Genomic DNA, 21,049 nt, shown 5'->3' with positions numbered 1-21,049 from the left:
TGTAATTTTGTAGTATAACAATGATTAATACAGCGGCTTACATAATTTACTTTTACTTGTAGTAGCTTTTAAAAATAGGTTTATATTCTCATAGACATGAATAAATTATTTTAGTAAAAAATTACAAGATATTTTTCCCAAATCCTATCAGAGTAATTAATGTTAATGTGGTTTATTTCTACCCCCACACCCTTTTTTATTTTTTGCCATACATAGCTTTTACATAACTGCGAATGAACATTTGGTGTACATACATTTATATTATATTTATTTTAAAGTCAATTATATATTTTCCTGATTATAGAAGTATAATATGACATCATCTTGGCAAGGTCTGTGAGGTTTATTATAAAGCGATGCTTGCCCCGTTTTTCCATGCATCAAAACAGCGCCGAGGAATAAAATGCAAAGTGAGAACATTATAAATTCTGGCAACACAGAAAAACAAAGACAATTATCTTCATGCTCAACTGTATCAGAAACACATAAATGAAAGAGGAATCTGAATGGCAGTCTGGCTGGTGCCTGGGCCCCCAAATGGGGGGGCCCCCATTGGGCAGTGTCCGCAGGGGATGGTGCCCTTCTGGATGGTCGTGTCTCAGACAGCTTCACTCAAAGTGGGAGCCCAGGGCAGGCATCGTGCTGGAAACGTACAGCTGAGGGGGGTTGCATTTCCAGACAACAGAAATGGGCGAGAGAGAGGTTTGCATTCAGAGACAAAACTAGAGAAACAAAGGTACTTACTGACTTCTCATTTATTTTTTAGTAAAAATGTTTCTAGTATATTTTTGTGAGAAGTCACTAAAAATTAGAAACATAATTTATATCTTCCATAATGTACATCTTTTGTTTTTCTTCAGTAATGAAAAATAAAGAATAAAGGGAAAGATTCCTTTTTAATGGAAGGAATCTTTCATTAAAATGTATCTAACTCTGTAGAAAAAAGAAGTGCAGCAAAGAATAGCATGAAAAGTCAAAAATACAAAATAGGAAATAATTGATGAAAGACCAAATGAATCATATTGGATACAATTTGTAAAAATCATGCTATGTGCTTTTGACAGGAGCCGAACCTAAATCAAAATGACATGGGATTAAAAAGTCAATACCAAGCAAAATGAACCTAGAGAAAGGCATTGAGGCAACATCATTAATCAAAATATCACTGAAACTTAAAAACCTTAAAAGCTATAAAGAGGGACACTGGGCAACAATAAGGGATAAAACACAATACCAAGAAGATATGAAAGTCATACACTCTTTCACACACAACAATGCCTTGATATATTAAAAGCCCAAAACTGAGTGTACTTTGAAGAAAAACTGAAATCCACAATTTGTACAAGATTTTACTATACTGTATTTCATTGAGAATGTTGATAAATGAAGGAACAATATCAAACCCATAGAATGTTGAATAATACAACTAACAACCTTGATTAGTAGACATCTAGAACTCTGTACCCATCAATCAGGAGTGCATATGTTTTTTCCCCAGATAGATAGATGGATAGATAGATAGATAGAGTTGTAGTTAGATAGATATAGTTTGGTATATAGTTTAATTGGCTTTTTCATTGTTAATCACTATTTTTCCCTTTTATACATCATCTATCTTGAAGTCCCTCTTCAATTCAGAGTTATTTCTTAAGTATTTTCCTCAGATAATAATTCGTTATCTTCCAGTTTTCACTGTTGCAGATGAACACTTTAATCAGTGTCTTAGTTCTCTTTAAAGAATGTGTTACTTCCCTCTGGAAGCTTGTGTGATGACCCTTTTATCCTCGGCACACAGAGGTTTCTCCAGTATATGATTGTGTATGTGTATCTTTTTTATTAATCTCGCCTGGAACTTCCACATGCAGACTAAAGATTTTATTCACAAAGGGAATTTTTAACTGTGCTTTTTAATTATTGCTTTGTCTCCATCTGTTTCTCTTTCTTTTTCTGGAAGTTCTATTATTTGCATAATAGGTCTCCTGGATCTCTGCCTTCGTAAATTCCTTTTTCTTTTTCTTTGTAGCTTGGGACATTTCTTTCACTTCATATTCTAGGACACTAATTTGATTTTCTTTTTCTTTTTTTTTGTTTAAATATTTTATTTATTTATCTTTAGAGGGGAAAGGAAGGAGAGAGGAAGGAAACATCAATGTATGGTTGCTTCTCCTGCATCCCCTGCAGGGAACTGGCCCCTGCGGGAAACTGGCCTGCAACCCAAGCATGTGCCCTGACTGGGAATCGAACCGCAATTGTCTGGTTTGCAGGCCCATGCTCAATCCACTGACCTACACCAGCCAGGGCCCTAATTCGATTTTCAACAATAAAGCAACCTCACTTTTAAGTCATTTTCGTTTTTTTATTGGTTATTTTCCACAAATTGTTATATGCTGATTTTTAGTATTTTTAAGCTCTCTTATTATTATTTGCATTAAAAATGTTTTGTCTCTAGTAGCATCTCTATTTTTTTAGAGATTCGTTCTCAATTTTTTGTTTTTTTCTAGTTGCTAGGCTCTCTTAAGTACTTGTTTGTTTTGTGTTTGCTTCTTCCTTTGTTTCTTGGTCTCTCCTTAAGGCGTAGGTTCAGTTGCTTCTGTGCCTTAAAGAATGGCAGTCTCCAGTACAGTGGGAGTTTAAACTCTGTCAGGGTCAGCAGTATAGCAACAGGCAGATACCGGAAGAAAGCCTGTGTGTCAGCTTCCCGGCACTTTGGGTGAACACAACGTAGAACACCTGTTCCACGCATCCTTGGCCCCTTGGGGTCCTGGACATGCTGCGCACATTCCTGTACCCCATGTAGGCCGATGCCACCATTTCCCGTGGGGTACCAGAGTTTTCTCTGGAATTAGGGCATTCTGTGCCTCACCGACGGGCCTTTCTACACTAGTTCTGAGACTCTTACTGATCCCAGAGAGGAGACAGCCCTGCCAAAAGCTTTCTTGTTCTTCTCTCCTGACATGATTTGTGTCCAGTCGGCTGCAGGAGCCACAGGGCTTGGCCTCCCTGAACCGGTTGCAGGAAACTAAGGGAGTACGTGAGGAAGGAAGTTAAGCTACCCTCTTTCCAGAGCCCTCAGCCATGCGTTTGGAAACAAAAAAGGAATACATTTCAAAGTAACTCCGGGACTAAAACAAAATCATAATGGAAATTAATATTTTAAAAGGTAATCCTATAAATACACCCCTAGCCTGGCTGATCAAGAGAAGAGAAGATAGAAATACTTATTGTTGAGAAAAATGGAGGATATGACGGAAGACTCAAGAGAAGTTTTAAGGCAACATAAGATAATATTATAAACAATTTTGTTATAGAAAATTTTGACATAGATCAAATACACAACTTTGTGGAAAAATATACACGACCAATCATAACTCAACACACTGGTAGACATTAACTGAAGAGCAGTGATATCAAACCCAGATGGTCAAGACCGTTTGGTAGCAGAGCTGTACTGAACCGAAACGAACAGAGAACATCGAGGCCGGCCAGTTGCTCTCCAGAGCTCACAAAGAGGCACCCCTCCAGCTTCATGCTTATCCGACTTGGATAACAAAACTGGACAAGGAACGTGCAGAACAAATATATGGATTAATCTTCAGTGTGAAAATATATGTGCAGTTTCTAAACAAAATATCGCCACATTGAATCCAACAATATATTAAAAGTACATCTTGACTAAGTAGGATTTACCTCACTTTTCAAGGATATTTGAGCCATCAGAAAAATCAGTATTTCCTCAATTTAACAAATTAAGAGGGAAAATTTACATGAGTATCTTAGTATAAGGGAAGGATATCTTTTTTTAAATTTTAATTGTTGTTCAAATACAGGTTTCTGTCTTTTACTCCCATCCCAGCCCACCCACCCAGCCCTCCCCACTCCCTCCCATTTCCACCCCTGCCCCCTGCCTAGTTTTTGTCCATGTGTCTTTTATACTTGTTCCTGTAAATCCTTCCCCTTTTCCCCTGAAATTCCCTCCCCTCTCCCCACTGGACACAGCCTGCCTATTCTCTATTTCAGTGTCTTTGGTTATATTTTGCTTGTTTGATTGTTTTGTTATTTAGGTTCATGTTAAAGGTGAGATCATGTGGTATTTGCCTTTCACCACCTGGTTTATTTCGCTTAGCATAATGCTTTCCAGTTCCATAGGGAAGGATATCTTAAGACAGAAATATATACCATTAAGAAAAAGACTGGTAACACTAAATTAAATTTAAAGACTGGTAAGACTACATTAAATTTAAAAATAAAGTCCATGCTTACTGTAAGATGCCACAAAATATATTTAAAAGGACAGCAAACTAGGAGAGATGTTTACCGTGCACTGTGTGTTTACAGCACTGAAAAGGAAATGGTACTACAAAATAAGAAGACAACAAAAACACAAGGAACAAGCAAAAACATTGAAACAATCAGCAAAGGCAATTAACTGAAGGCAAACTTTGAATGGACAATAAACAGAGTTAACACCAGTAACAGAAAAATTTAAAATAAGACCACTGTGGAATTCTAGTTTATAACCATCTACGGGAATGAGGCAAACACTCTGACAATGTCAGGTATCGCGAAGATACAGAAAAACAAGGATGCTCGTACACAGCTAATAGGATTGCAAATCAGTAGCTCACACTGGAGGACAATGGAAGAATATTTTTAAAAGTTTGAAATGCACATACAGTCCTATCCAGCAAATTTACTAGGTGTAGTTCTTAAGACTCTCATGGATGTTCTTTGCAACATTGCAAGGAAAAAAATTGGAAAAAACAAAATGTCTGTAAGAGAACCAAACAGTAAATTTTAGTAAAATGAAACACTATGCATCGACTAAAATGAAAGCCCCAGGTTTACAAACATCTACTTGGATGTATCTAGAAAACAATGTTAAGTGAAAAAAACCAAGATTCAGCATTGTACACATGGTATGATATTATTTATGTAAATGTAAAACAATAATACATAACATTGTAATGTATAATGAACAGAGAAATAAGTATGCACATCAATAGTAAAGTTAAAAGCCATAAATGGAGGATTCATATCAATTTGGAGAGGATGATTAATTCTCAAGAGGGCAGCAGGGGAACAGGTTTCCGACAGGGTAAAGTGAGATTTTAGATGTACTTGTAATGCTTTTTTTAGAAAGTATTCAATATGTGAAACAATATAAAATAGATAAAAGTAATATATGCTCATTGAAGAATATTTGAGAAATAGGAAAAGTATTTTTAAAATAAAAATAATCCATCATCTCACCAGAGATGAACATTATTAATAGCCTTCTAGGGTGTTTTTTTTTTCATGCACAATTTTATATGCTTAAAATGAAATGTATATCTCAATCATGTTGATGGAGAAATTTTCATAAATATTACTAGAAAGTTGGCTGTAGGGGAGCTTGGTAATAACAGCATTATTTCTCTAATGCTCAGTGATTTATCGATATCTGGATGTCTTTTTTAAAAATTCTAAAATGCTTTTGAAATTCTTTTCACTTAAAATAGGCGATTAAGATTATTTACTGCTTCACTATTCTGAGGTATCTAATCAGTCGATAGGGTATCTTGTATACATGTATTAATTTAACACTAGTACTTAGGTCTGAGGATATTTTTATGGGGAGACTGATACATGGATAATTATAATGTGAGGAGCAGAAGCTTAGACAGATGGGGAAATGAGGCAGGAGATTTTGGAGAGTTACTGAGTGACGGAGCCGGAGAAGACGGACCTCACTGAGAAGGCTGCGTTCGAGTTGAGCCTGGCAGGATATGCTGTGAACGGTCCTACAGGAGGAAAAATGACCTCCATGTCAGAGGAAAGGTAGATGTTGTCTAGGAACCCGTGTTCTGTGACCAGAGGAGACGATGAGCGAGAGGCGGCAGGACAAGGTGCGGGAGCATAGTTGGGTGTAACTTACGAGGAGTCCTGCCTACAAGCTGGCAGAGTGAAAGGCCAGGAGTACAGTGATCAGACACCTATTTTGGAAAAATAACAGGAAATATCACTGTATGCTTTTCGAATGGATCCATAAAGAAGGGAGAAGGGAAGCGTTTTTTTTTTTTAAAGAATAAGTTCCTCATTTTTTATGGGCAAAGACAAATTTATCTCAGCTCATGACATATTATAAAGTCCAATTATAACTTACTATGATGGCCATGCTTGTGCATTTAGTCGAATTAATGGCATTAAAATTTGTTCTATAGCACTCCCCTTCACAGAAAAAATTTGCACTATCAATTCTAAGGGCATTTATTGTAGGGAGTACGAAATGTTTTACCAACAGATTGTGGTAAAAGGAAGAGCAGAGGACTTCACATTGGTCCATTTTCTGCGTAAGTTTGTCTCCACTTTTACTAGAATGATAGTTGTTTATTTTTTTAGGAAAGCAGGGATTTCACAGATTTTAGAAAAACCTGTATTATACCGTGGAGTTTTAAGTATATGGGAACATCAATATACTTTTTCCTATTGGCAGTGTGCCAAAAGGGTAAGCACTTTAAAGTGTGTGTGTGTGAGATGTATGTTTATATGTTTTTTTTATGTCTTTTATATCTTGTTTTTTTTATGTCTACCCAATGCTAATCTGGGCTTTGACACACACATTCATCAGTCATTTCCGACATGCCAGCCGTGCATGAACTGGGAACATCCCTCATTCTAGCACTGCAGGTCAGAAACAGGGGTTGAGCATAAGCATTTACAAGAGAACTTCTGGTTGCTTGTGAAAGAGTCCTTAAGATGAATATTCAATTTATAACATGTTCATTAGAAGCCCTGAGGCCTTTTGTGACACCAATTTTTTTTTTCCTTAAGAACAAGAATACAAGACTTCTGGGCTTCTGAAGTGCCAATCATTAGATACTTTTGCACCTATAAATAGATATACCTTTGTAGCTAGTAGTTAGGCAGTATATCATTAACAAGAAAAATAATGTCCTTAAGTCTCAAATGAAAATTCTGTATAATGTGTAGCAAAAGAATCACTGATTTTACAGGGACATATTAACAATTCACTGAATATACTTAAGAGAGTGGCCTTTATAGGAGCTTGGGATTACTAGTACTTGGAAGTATCTGTAGGCAATGCGACTGAAGAAAATTCTTCTCTGTTGAGTGATGCCGATCTGGCCAGAGAGACTCTTCAGTGAGGGAGAAATGAGAATGGGGTGAACACTGGAGTATCTCTAGAACAGGAAAAATTGGAAATCCTGGCTCCCCATTAACTTTTATTCCTACTGTGAGTATAAAAGAGAAGGAGAGATGAGCTAGGATTGAATACTACTTGGGTTCCAGTTTACTTTCTGGGAATCTAGAGACATTTTGATCTGATGTATGAAAGCGTATGAAATGGAATCTAACTTTTCCAAAGTTGTTCTAAATAAATTATAATTGGATACAATGTATCTCTCCCTAAGATGTGAAGTCTGTCGTCATGAAGATTCCCATGATGAGAAGAGCCTAATAACACACCAAAGGAACATAAACTCAGATGTTAGTAATAGATGAGCTGGTTTGTGGCTACACATTATACCCAAATACCAGATAACCAAAGTAGGTGCAGTTTCCTAACTGACATAGGTATCACACAAAACTCTGTATAGGTGGTGATTTCCATCAGTTTTCCTAGAACCTACTGACATCAGTGTGTTTTGAGTAAAACCCACTAATTCCATGAAATACTCCACACATATTTAATTTACATGGAAATATATTTTCAGAACTATACTGTACGTGTGCACCCAGGGCAACTTACTCCACGAGTTGTGGCCAAAAACAATAAATATTTATTATCTCGGTTGTTGTGGGTCAGGAATCCAGGAGGGACTTGGAGTGGCTCTAGGTTCAGGCTCCTCTGCAGCCAGAACTGCAGTCCCTTCAAGGCTTGGCTGGCCTCAAAGGTCTGCGCCCAAGCTGATGCATGTGGCTGTTCACAAATTCTGGTTCCAGGCGGGTCACCGAACTGAGGGTTTCAGTTCCTTGCCATGCAGTGGGGCCCCTCCCAGAGGCTGTTGACCGTGTGGTTTACTGGCTTTCCTCAGTGCACAGTATCTGAGAGGGAGAGCACAGGGTTCACACCCAAGACAGGAGCCGCAGTCTGTTCATAACTGAATCCCAGAAGTGACGTCTCATCCCTTCTTTAGCTATTTGTTAGAAGCTCATCAACATGTTTGACTCTCACTCTGGGGGTGGGGCTTTATTGAAGACGCGGATGCCGTGAGGCAGGGTCGGATCCGTCTGGACCATGTTAGTAGCTGCTGGGTCACACTTCATCCGGCAAAGCTGCTGCTGGGTCACACCTGTGGAATACGAAGGACTGCTGTTGGCGATAGTAATGAAGGTTCAAGTGTTTCTGTTTTTTAGCACATTTAAAAGAATTGCTGATTCTTAACCATTGCTAGGAGAAAGTAAACATGTGATAACTGTTTGGAATATGAAATAATACTCTAAAACAATTGTTAATATTAACTTTCTCGACTAGTACATAGTAGACACTTTCTCACTGAAGATATTTGGACTATTTCACTTGTGATTTTTATACTGTTGTCCCAGAGATGATGGCCATGTCCCATGACTTTAAAATACGAAGATTACTTTAAAATACGAAGATTACTTTAAAATACGAAGATTCAGTTGATTGTTCATTCATTTATGTTCCCATCCAATGAACATCTATCGGACGCTTATTGTGCACAAGGCACAGCCCTTGTGTTGGATATAATGTTATCTTTCTGAGTAAATTATGAATACATTTCTACGTTTATAATGAAACCCTTAGCTTTCAGTTACATGGTGAGGAGAACGTTCATTAATGTGAATATGGAAAAGCAAGTGGACGATGTTCTAGCTTTGTCCACAAGAGAGGAAACATTGTGTAGGAAGTGTGGTGACAGGGGTCTACAGGCTCTCTGGTCCCCACTCGTGTTGGTCAAGTTGGCTCGGAACACAGCCACATGCGTTGACTTACATATTGTCTGTCCATGGCCGCTGTAGGGCTGCACCAGCAGGGCTGAGTGGTTATGGAAGAGACCGTGTGGTTGATAGAGCTTGAAAGATGAACTACCTAGCCCTTGCAAAAAAAAAAAAAGTTTGCCAACTCCTGACTTAAGGCCCATAATTAAAAATCATACTTCATGAATTGCTAGATTAATAATTATGAAATACCTACTTGATTACTGCTTAGTGTTGCATTCAAGACTTCCCACAATAACACTTCAAGCCACCAGTCTAGTTATATTTATTATTATTATACATGAGGATAATAGCAAGAGCTACTTTTATTTGAGCACCTACTATGTGCCAGGCAGTAGGTTAAACACACATACATACACAGGTACTTTGTTTATTTTTACAACACTGTGAAAAAACACTTTCACAGGTGAGGAAACTGAGGCTAAATATGCCAGAATTGCAGTTTAGGTTTGTCTTACTCCAAAGCCCGAATCTGTAGCACGTGGCTCCTCTCTTTTGTAGGTTTACTTCCATGACCACTGTATTTCATTCAAACTGAACTCTTTCTTATTCCCCCAATGTGCCTAACTCTTACCAATCACTCTGCTCTTTTACTTACTCCATTTCCAACTCTTGAAATCCTCTTCCCACCCATTTCTTCCTAAATTTTACTCGTCTGTCAGAGATGTCCCGAATCACCGCCTCTTCCATGACACCTCTCCTGGGTCTCCAGCCAGAAGAGACCTCAGTCCTGTTTCCAGTTACATAGCAGCTAACGAGGTCTCTGGTGTACTTGAACTGTTCAGTACATGGTAGAGAATTATGTCAAAATTCTACATGGTAACACGGCACATGAATTATCTTGTAGTCACAGAATGCTTTTCTTTTAAAAGCTCATGTGAACTTAGAAGGTTTTTTTTTTCTCCTAAGCTTATTATTGTAGCGGAAGCTGATGATCATAATGCATAACCTAATGCGCAGTAATGGAATCTGACTAGAAGATAAGTTTCCTATTTCAATCTAAAATTGCAATATATTCAGTAATTTTCTCTAAGCAGTTTTTACACACCTCATTTCACTTTCATCAGCAATGTTTTGTAGCTGCAGGTGTGAGATGTAGGTTGATCATGTAAAACTACCTTCGACACAGGCTGTCATTTTACAAAGTCCACTGGATAATTGGTACTTTTTATAAATAATGAAGGCTATTTTAGAAATGAATCAGTTTCCTAAGACTCTTCTGTATGTTCTATGCTTTTCATTTGGATTTTCTCTCAGAGGGGAAAAAGCCAGATCACCTTTCTCAGTGTAATTAAGAGTATTGTGATGGTTGCCATTGACACACGGGTTTGGCTTTATTCACTTTATTTCACTTAGTATGTTTAAAGGACTGCAATGAGCTAAGAGCTATCGAGGGATAAGGGAAAGATAAGACTCTGAGAAAATATGACCAAGTCTAGAAGAGATAATGAACAATGCAAGGTGGTATAAAATCAAATTATCAGTGTAATAGTACAGATTGTGCATTCAGAAGATGGAGGCTCTTACAGTCTTTTCTAAATAATTTAGTACTTTATTACCCACTGTCCTGTGCTGTATATTAAATTACTTACAAGAAACATTCATAAGCTTTTGCCTTGTAGCCTCGAAGGATTACCCAGCAGTTTTTCTGGCTCTCATGCAGAAACAGTTACTTCGCCTGGCCCTTGCAGTAAATCATGCCTCAAAAGATCATCCCTTATTCCTGGAATTAAATTATGTTTTCTACCAATTTGTGTTAATAGCTTAAAGGTACTGGTCTCAAATCCTACTCAATTATTCACACTCATTACTCTAGATGTAATATCTATAAAGCATTACTAATTTTTTTGCTCTTCCCTCTGTATTTTCTTTCCACTTCCATATTTTATTTTAATTCTGATAATATTTAGTTTGATAAGGGAAAACAAAACTCAAATTTATTAAACTTAATAACATGATACTTATTTTTCCTGGGTGTTGTCTCATTTTATCTGCATACACAAACCCTATAAATTAGTTATTAATCATTCTCATTTTTAAAGTGAAGGAAACTGAAATGTAGAGAGGTTAAATAAATTCTCTGACATTGAACAGGTTTTCTGTAGACTTCAGCATCTGGTATTAGAATTTAAGTTTGGATGCTTCTTTGAATTAACATTTACTAAAGACAGAGAGGTATATTTTAATGTTGTAAATCTTATTCTGTCAAAAAGTTTAGTGACACATAGCAAAGAATGAAAGATGAGACAGATAATGGAACATTGTATATAGAAACAGATTTATGAAGACTTAAGATATTAGAATTATTAGACTCAGATTTAAGAAAAGCAAAAATAAACTTGACATTTTCTAATAAATAAAAGCACTGAAAATTAGCAAATGGTGACAGTATATTTGAAAAAGAACCAAATAGAAATTTTAGAGTTGAAAAATATATTGAAGTGAAAAAGTAGCTTTCATAGCATACTAGACACAGCTAAAGAAAGAACCAATAAACTGAAAAATAAGTGTAAGAAGCTAGGCAGATGATAGATGATGTTTTGTTGAGTTGTACACTTGAAACTTGTATGGTTTTGTGAACCAATGTCAACCCCAATAAATTTGATTAAAAAAAGAAACTATTTAGAATGCAACTCAGAGAAGCAACAATGATAACTACAAAAGAGAGAATCAATGACAAATTATAAGAAAAATAAACTCTAACATCATTTCATTGTAGTCTAATAAATATTAGCTATTATTATGACTATGACCCCTCGCTTAAATATCTTCAATATTTCTTACTACCTATAGAATTAAGTATAAACTCTTGTACTAATCAACTTCTTCTCATTCATTTATGCTTATCTCCAACTTGTCCCTAACCTGAAGTAGCTTCCTCTATTTCTTTCTTTCATCATGCCATTATATTTTATGTTCTATTCCAGCTTTCCTGCCTGAAAATGAAAGCGTTTCACAACTGTCTTCCTCTCCAGCCACCGTCTTCCCTGGCTTCTTCATTCATGCTTCATTTATCATTTATTGGTTTTCAAGATGCATCACATTACAGATTGCGTGTCTGATGCTGCATTTGATTGCACACTTGTCACGGGCAGAGATTAAAAAAAAACATTTTCAGACATTATTTTTAGAACAGTTTTAGGATTACAGCAAAATTGAGTAGAATCACAAAGAGTTCCCATATATGCAATACTTCAAAATGGGCACAGCCTCCCCGACCCATCAACCTCCTCCACCAGAGTGGTACCTGTGTTACAATGATCCTACAGTGAGACACCATTATCAGCCAAAGCCCATAGTTTACATTAGGGTTGACACTCAGTGGTGTACATTCTGTGGGTTTGGACAAATTAAAGTGACATGTATCTACCCTTATAGTATCATACAGAACAGTTTTACTGTCCTGAAAATTCTTCATGCTCTGCCCATTTATCCCTCTCTCAACCTTTCCCCTGGATAGAGATTCTTTTTAATTTATCTTTGGAATGAAATGTAATAACTGACATGCTTGTCCCCAAATACATGTTTTTAGATGTATGGTTGAATGAATGAAAGAAGGAAATAGACAAATTAGAGAGAATCAGGGTGTCTTTGTCATTTTCTCTTTCAGTATTTACTCACACTATTCTCTTCTACTCAGAAGATCACCCACACAAACCTGCCTATTATTGAGATACTAATTCCCACCTTTTCCATTAAGCTGAAGTCAAGAGTGAGCTCTGGATACTTTTAAGACATATTTTATGAGTGATCTATATAATTCAATGTGCCACACTTATATATTTCACCCTATGTCTGGATTCCTTAGGGGGTGGAATTATATTTTTATGTGGTGGGTAGTTTTTATTCCCTCTCTTTTTTATGAGCGAGCAGTACCTCCAAAATATTGCTTTTCACTTTGGGTTGTAGACAGTGGCCAGGGAACAGAGAGATTTGCTGGTCAATAAACAATTCACAGTCTTGGTCTCTTTTGCATCAATTCAGCTAACTGTCTAGGGAAAAAATGATTGGGAACTAATTAAAAACATAGCAAGGAAGTAGATTTTTTACAGATTTGAACTTGCAGTAGTTTCCATAAAAAGCCATAGAAGGTTGCCAAATTGTTGTTAAAATAGTCTAACTTCTCTTTGAGTTAGCAGAAGTTATTTATAAAACACTTATCATTCTTTTCCAAGTATTATACATTCCAAAATGCATCCTTGGTGTTATTTCATTTTCTTGTAAACCTAAGAAGAAAATGTTACATGGTTACTGATTTTGAAGACATCACAGTTCCTTATCCCCCCCCCAAATAGTTACCATAAGGGAAGATTAATTTATATTTAAAGAAATTATTAATTTAGTTTTGACCATATAGGAAGATATGGTCAAAACATAGGAAGATATGTTTATCTGGGGGATAATGGTTTTGTGTTTGTGCACATTATAAAACTATTTAGCATAAATGACAGTTTTTCATCCAGGTTAATTCACTGGGACACTTTTCTATAGTTTGAGGGATTTCTGGGAAAAAAATGCATTGAGGAGGCTTGTATTCCGGTTTTGTGAATCGGGAACAATGAAACATCTGCTTTAATAATGATCAGCACCCATGTGAATGATGATTGAGAAACTTAGCCCCAAAATATTTAAAAATCATGTTCTTTTTTTGGTTAAGGTAAGGCTCTTGTCATTCATATAATGGTGGCAATTATAACAGCTATGCTGGATAATTGATATCCACTGAGTAATAATACTCTTCCTTCTTGGAAGAATACTACAGAGTGTAATATTCTGAAAGAAAATAGTGCATTCAGTAAACAATATCTGTAAAATATACTGCTGAGCATATTCCTCATTATGATCTTGTAGTTGATACCCATTTTAAGTTGACATCTCAATTCATGTTCACTAAACTCATTTCAAGTCTTAGAAGGTAAACTGAGTGATTAGGTTCATGGCGTTCTATTTTTATTCACAGATAATGCCTCTGAAGTAGCAATTACTGCTCCAGGAACTAGTAACCATAGGAACAGCTCCACAGGCCCAACACCTGACTGCTCACCTCCATCCCCCGACACTGCCCTCAAAAACATTGTAAAAGTTATTCGACCCCAGGTAAGTGCCCAGAATGACATTACCTGCACTGTAACGTGTTTTGTTTTCGAATCAGTGCATGTGAAAGTCACAATGCAATGCCTGGCCTATTTTATGATCTATAAATTAATTTTTTAGGTTAAAAGAAGGGACTTAGAAGAGGATGTGTTCTTCCCTCAGAGGTGATGGTAGACGTTGAAATGTGTGTTAGATTTTGGAAAAATGAATTGGTACATTACGTGAGAAAACAAATGAAGCTTAGAAAAAGGGATGTTTCACACCATCTTCCTTTCATAACATTTTAATAATCATGCTCCAATTATTGGGCCATTACCTGTTTTGGGCTCCTTTTGTCTGCATTTCTCTAAACATGCTGCATTATTCGTAGTCACTTCTTTGAACTCCAGCCCAATTTGCCTTTCCATACTTCTTTAAATTTTCTGTTCCCTATGGTTTCTAACTAATTTTGCCCGTGTTTGATGTGCATCTCATTGCTCCTTATTTCCCTCCAGCGCTCACTTTCCCCTCACGGCCTCCCTCTCCCCTTTGTTCTTTTTTCCCTGTTCCTGTCATTTGTCTGCATGCGTTTCTTTCTCTTCCCTTTTCCTTTTTTGTTGGATTTCCCAGTAGGCGGTTTGCAGGCAAGCTTTAGAAATATCATTGGGACAAGCTGTTCTGTGATATTTCATTGAAAATAGCACTTATAAAGCTGTTAGCATTATATTTTTGCCAACAGAAGAACTCAGAACATGGACTTGGTGGTGTTCTCAACCTGGCTCCTTCTGAATGGGCCTCATGAAATCCAGGATAGGGAGACTTTGGATCCAATCAGTGCCATTCACCATCTACTTAGCTATATAGTAGGAACAAACCCTTTGAGCTAATTTGCGGGACAAATCTATCTGTAAAGACTGTTTTGTGAATGAGCAATGATTTCCTTTAATATCATATCTTAATATAGCTTCTTTTGGATTATTTTTATTAAAATCAACATCCTCATCCATAAAATGGCTTTTGAACTTTCTATATCTACTATGGCGTTTAAAGTTCCTGTGCCCACCTCAATTTATAGAACACTATCACATAAATTGTTTCATTTAACCTTCATTAAGTTCAGGGGGATGTATATTCTACTGTTGTGGATAAGGATGTTCACTCCAGAGGAGCTCAGTTGTATGAGTAATCTGAAGTTTCTTTCCTTCTTATAGTACAATAGTGGTCTCTTCTGGTCCTGTTCAGAGGTGAGAAAAATCCTCATGAGGTTGACAACTTGACACTCCTTTGTGAGGCGCTTACAGGTTCAGGACCAGTTGGGTACAGGACCATTTTACAAGTGTCCCAATGCATGGAGGAGAAAAATGTCTTCAAAAATGCTTTCTTTCTCTTCAGGGAAATTTCATTTAGTTCTATTAAGAAATAACCTCAATAACCCCAGAGTTCGATGCTAAATGCCATCCATTGTCACCGGTTCTCTCATTGTATAAAGCTGTTTGGGGGGTTGTTGTGCAGCTAACCCACTCCCAAGACTTTCAACTACTTAGGGGGGAGATTGTCCTACATATGAGTCCATAAAATCCATTACCAAACACACTTTTTATACCAATGTAAATTCTCTAATGTAATTCAGTGAACGAAAAACAGATTTATTTCTACATATCTGTAATCTAAGCAACACTAAGGAAACTTACTCCATAAATACTTCATTACATATTTTTTTAACTTTGAAAGATTGTATTTTGATAAATTTTGGAGAAAAGCAAAGGTGTCATTAAAGCCAAAAATTCCACCTTGACTCTATTCCTCTATTCCAGTTTTGTCCACTATTCAATGTTTATGAAGGTAACTAACTCCACCTTCCTTGCTTAGCCTTATAGTAATGATTTGAGGAGGAAAAAAAGCCAGGAAACTAAGGATTATGGCATTTACATTAGAACCCGTGCACCCTGTGAGTGTACAGACAGTAGATCAATGGCAGCTAAGGTATGTAACTGGGAAAGGATATAACCTCTGTTGGGCTACTTTTCTTTTCACTTCAGAGACTTAGTGCATTACTTATCTCTCCTTGTGACTCCTAATCTCCTGGGGCTTCTTATTCATTCTAGAGAGCAGGGAACAGAGACTTTAATTGGAAATAATTACGAGGGAGTATTGGAGTGGGACTCATGACTTTGGGAGAGGGTTTGGAGACTAGAGAGTCTGGGTGGGGGCAGCCAGATGGATGAAACAAGGGACTCCCTGGTGTGTTCTGATGAGTCCAGGTGTGCTAGTGATCAAGAATGGCCCAAAGCTAACTGTTCCAAAGAAAAGATAATTATTGGTTGGCTTATATAAAAGCCGATATCACAAGTTTAATCCTCTAGTGTTTGCTAATTCTGGCTTTCTGTATGGAAACTCAAGAAATAGGGAGCTAGGTTGACTTGTAGGTATTAAAACACTTTTTAAGTTTACTAGAGATTAATAACATAATTGAAATGATCATTTCGCTCTTAAAACTGGCTATGAGCTTTGACAATAAAAGTGTAAATGCTGCTGTATTCATGAGTCTACATTCATTTGCCAGGGCTTTGGCACGTGTGTCCAGTCTCATTGTGAGAATGATACAGAGTCCATGAGAGATAAAACATCACTTTCATCTCATTCACTGCATGTAGGTACTACTTAGAGCAGGTTCAGTTACTTTCCCTTTGCCTTTTGCCTGCCTTTATCTAGTCTGCTTTCCATCACTCTACCTACACACAGAAAATGTCCATTGTAGCCAGGACTTTAGCAAGGAGTCCTAGTGTTCAGTAGGAGGTTGGGCTGAGTAGACGTTGCATGTTTCTAATTTCTGTGTTAATTACTTGGAAGCTACAGACTTTGCAGTGTTTTGTTGAGTTTAAGTTTATTTGGCATGTTTATTAACTCACTAAGTCACAGCTGTTAGTTCCGCGTCCCGTGTTTGATCTTACCTTTGCTTCTTTGGACTCTTTCATGTCTTAACATTTTCCAGGTCGTGAAACAGTCTATTTTGAACTCAGAGGGACTGAAATATTTATATACTTACTGCTTTTTCTTTGTTTTTCTCTAGCATATTAACCCCCAGGGCTGAGTTTCTCTATTAGGATGAATCCACAGGGCTGTGTTTATTGACTTATACTTGAAAATTAAATTGTTCTTAAACTTGAAAAAATATTACCTTTGACATAAAATTCGAGATAGGTCTATTGACATGCCAGTCTTCTTCCTACTAAATAATATGTCACTTGCAAAGGCTTTTTTAGTGTTTTTCTAATGAAGCATCTATATATCTCCCTCATTGAAGAAAAAAATACAATCTGATGAATTGTGACAGTTACATGTCTATGTATAACCCCATTCAAATCAAGACATAGGACATTGATCTCACCCTAGAAAATTGTCTCTCGGCTCTTTCCAAAGGATTGCCCCAATTCCCACCAAGAGGGAGCTTTTTTCTGATTTTTGTCACTACAGATTAGGATTTCCTGTTCTTGTTGACTCTATAGAAATGAAATCCCACAGTGCGTTTGTGTGTTTTGAATGTCAATGTCTAGCTTCTTTCACTGAACATAATGTTTTGGGAATACATGTGTTTGTTTGTTTGTTTGTTTGTTTTTCCAAGTAGTATTTCAGGGGGTTAGTATGATACTATTTATCCATTTTTGTGTTGCTTCCTGTTGCTGACTATTTTGAATGAATGTGCTGTGAATTATAGGCTTTTTATAGATACAAGTTTTCGTATAAATGCCAGAGTGGACTTGTTCACTCACAGGGTAGACCAGTAGCTGACTTTAAAAGAAACTGCCCAAGGCTTTCCCAAAGTAGTTATTGCATTGTATAATCCCCAACAGAAGTGAAAATTTCAGTTTCTCCATGTATTTGTGAATATTTGGTATATTAGACATTTTTTAATTTTAGTTATTGATATGGGTGTGAAAGATTTCTCACTAATTTGCATTTTCCCGGTGATTAATGGTGTTGAGTACCTTCCCCATGGTTATTGACCATTCTTATATGTTCTTTTGATAAATGTGTGTTCGTCTCTTTAATGGGATTGTTCAACTTTCTAATTGTTGATTTGTACTAATTCTTCATAAATTCTCCTATAATTCCAAAAGACATAGGTCCTTTGTGAGTTGTATGCACTGCAAATATTTTTTTTTCTCTGTGATTTGCCTGTGTGTTTTTAATGGTGGCTTTTGCTAAAGTATTTTAATTTTTATGAGATCCAGTTTATTAATTTTTATTTCATGGTTTGCACTTTCTGTGTTTTGTCCAGTTTGTGAATATGTGCTCCCATATTTTTTCTAAATACTGTCTGGTTCTGGCCTTTACACTTACTTTTATGATCTACTTCAAATTGTTGTTGTAGGGTGTGATGTAAGAGTTGAGATTCATTTTTTTCCTACATGGAAAAAGACTTTCCACATTGGGTTGACTTAATGCTTCAGTATTGTATATTACTTTCCCTTTCAATTGTTCATTGTTGGTGTATACAAATGCAGTTGAATTATTCTTTTGTCCTTCCACCTTCATAATTTTATTAAAAATTATATTAGTTCCTTTTAAAATTAATTTTTAATGGTTCTCTCTTCTCATCTGAGAATAATGATGATCTTGTGTTTTCTTTTTTCAGTCTTTAGGTTATTTATTTATTTATTATTTTACTGCTGTGACTGCAGTATACCTGTGCATGAAACTGGTAAAACCCAAAATCTTTGCCTTATTTACTAACTTTGGGGGAAAACATTTAGTACTTCAGCATTAAGTATGATATAAGCTATTTTTATTGTATGTATCCTTCTACTGTAGTTTGCTGAGAGTTTGTAGCATAAAAGGGTGTTGAAGTTTTTCAGTTTTTTTCTATGTATAATTAGATGACCATATGATTTTTCCTTCTTTGTTCTGTTGAGATGATAAATTACATTGTTTTATTGTTTTTAATGTTAACCCAATTTTGCATTTCTGGGATAAATATAACTTGATTATGATTTTTATTATTTTTGTATAGTACTTGATGTAAGAGACACTTTGGATAAAGTGTAAAGCAATGGGCTAGAGATAGATTAGATATCAGGAAAATGGATTAGAGGGATTAGATATATGAGATATAAAGATAACTAATAATCTGGTTATGGTTGGCTGAGATTTTGAAATGACCTTAAGAAATACAAGAAAAACTTGGGCAGATATTAATTTTGATGAGAAGAGAGTGGCGTAATAAAAATTTTTAATAAAGTTATTGAACATGAGCCATAATATATAAATTAGAAATATTGGATTGATGGTGAGAGGCAAATGCTTAAGGTGAAGATTTTAGTCATTTATACAATTAGATGGTAAAGGTAGATAGTATTCAAGATAGAATGCTGGAAATACTTACACTTAAGGAACATAGTTAATATTTGTTAAGTATATAATATAACTTAATTTTCATGATTTTTTTGGAATGGATATTATTTTTATTTTATATATGAGGAAATTAGGAATCAGTACATTTATGTAACTTCTTTCAATATACTTTAGAAACAAGACTTTAGCAAAGAGAGAGAGGGAAAAAGCATTGAGAGATATAAAACAAGGAAGCCAAAACATTATCATAAATATAAAGAAAGAAGAGAAAATTGCAGAAGAGATTAATCAACATTGTCAAAACTTGTTAGGATGCAGAGCTGAAGGGAGCTCAAAATGCTATTTCATTTGATGGCCCTAAGGACAAAGACCTTCAAGAAAGCAATTTAACTCAAGTGGAGAAGGTAGAAGCTGAAGATGCCAACAGTCAAAGAGTTGGAGAAAAAACAATGCACTGATTATAGGTTAATCTTTTGAATAATTTGGTGGTAAAAGGAAAGTAGTGTGGTGGGGAGTTGAAGGACAGGCAGAATTGAAGAAACCGTTGTTTGTTTTTTTATGTTTCAGGATACAGGAAATTAAATGTGGGTGTAGAGGATGGGAAATTGTAGACTAAAAGTTGATGGGGGAAATGTAAGTGATGGGGTCTGAAATGTCAAATTCATAATAATTAGCTGTGAAGTTTGAACACTGACATTCCTGCAGTATTTGGATAAGGAATGAACTGATAAAGCACTGGATTTGGGGGCTGTATCCTTGATGGTGGTTCTAGGTAGATGGATTTTTCTGCTCCTTTCTCCTTTTCCATGACACAAATTAAGTCTGAAATAACAGCAGAGGATGCTTGAGAAGTGACCCGCGGTCAAGGCAGAAAAGAGAGCCTATTTTGACATAGTATCACAGATAAATCACCCAAGTAGGTGCTTAATACTGAACATTGTAGTTACATATTTCAATGAATGTAGATGGAGACTAACATAGAGCCCACCTGGAGAATTTGGAAGTTTCGATAATCCTGAGGGTCCAGATCCTACCACATACTTTAAATCTCAGCGACAGTAGAATCAGAAAAAGTCAGGGGACCTCACTGTACTCTTTCACAGCTAAGAAGGGACCCTGTCAAGAAAGAAGCAAAGAGGCCATGGGGGTACAGAAAAGAGGACAAGTCAAGGGCCCATTTCTCCAGGAGTCCAAGGGAGATGATCTGAAGAAAGATGGGCTGCCCCTGAACTCCTATTCACAATGGACTCTGTTTAAATCAGACAAGAGCTCAACATGAAGGAAATGAATATTTTGGATATTCTGCTGGACTTTCTGCGTGCTTAATGAGCTAACAATAGAGCACTTTCCTGATATAATTCATACAATTTCTCTCTTTCATTATTAAGAGTTTAGAACTTGGGTTATATACAAATCTTGCCAAATCTAGAATAACATTTTACTGGGCACCGCAGGGTTATAGAGTACATATGCTAAATGTTAAAATTAGAAATGAGAGTGGGTATGTAAAAAGCAGAAGCACATAACTCAGAAAGTGCACAGAATATTGTATCAGGTTGCAGCCAAAAATAGATGAGGAATAAAGAAGAACTTTTAAAAGACAATCTTTTAAAATATTTTTATTATTGAGTACCAAGCCACTTATTTCTATTATTGA

General features: G+C 36.3%; 1 protein-coding gene across 5 annotated transcripts in view; it reads left to right on the top strand.

Moving 5' to 3' along the window:
• Positions 1 to 21,049, top strand: part of ANKS1B (ankyrin repeat and sterile alpha motif domain containing 1B) — an 806,451-nt gene that overhangs the window by 258,196 nt on the left and 527,206 nt on the right. For all 5 annotated transcript variants that reach the window (XM_037068001.1, XM_037068000.1, XM_037067999.1 and 2 more), the window contains exon 11: positions 13,928 to 14,064. In XM_037068001.1, coding sequence (XP_036923896.1) covers positions 13,928 to 14,064 — 137 coding nt within the window. The remainder of the gene's footprint in view (positions 1 to 13,927; positions 14,065 to 21,049) is intronic.

This window comes from Sturnira hondurensis, unplaced genomic scaffold (genome assembly GCF_014824575.4).
Source record: "Sturnira hondurensis isolate 20B ecotype Veracruz unplaced genomic scaffold, ASM1482457v3 Scaffold0017436, whole genome shotgun sequence".
NCBI lineage: Eukaryota > Metazoa > Chordata > Mammalia > Chiroptera > Phyllostomidae > Sturnira > Sturnira hondurensis.
This window is presented reverse-complemented; position numbering and strand designations above follow the sequence as displayed.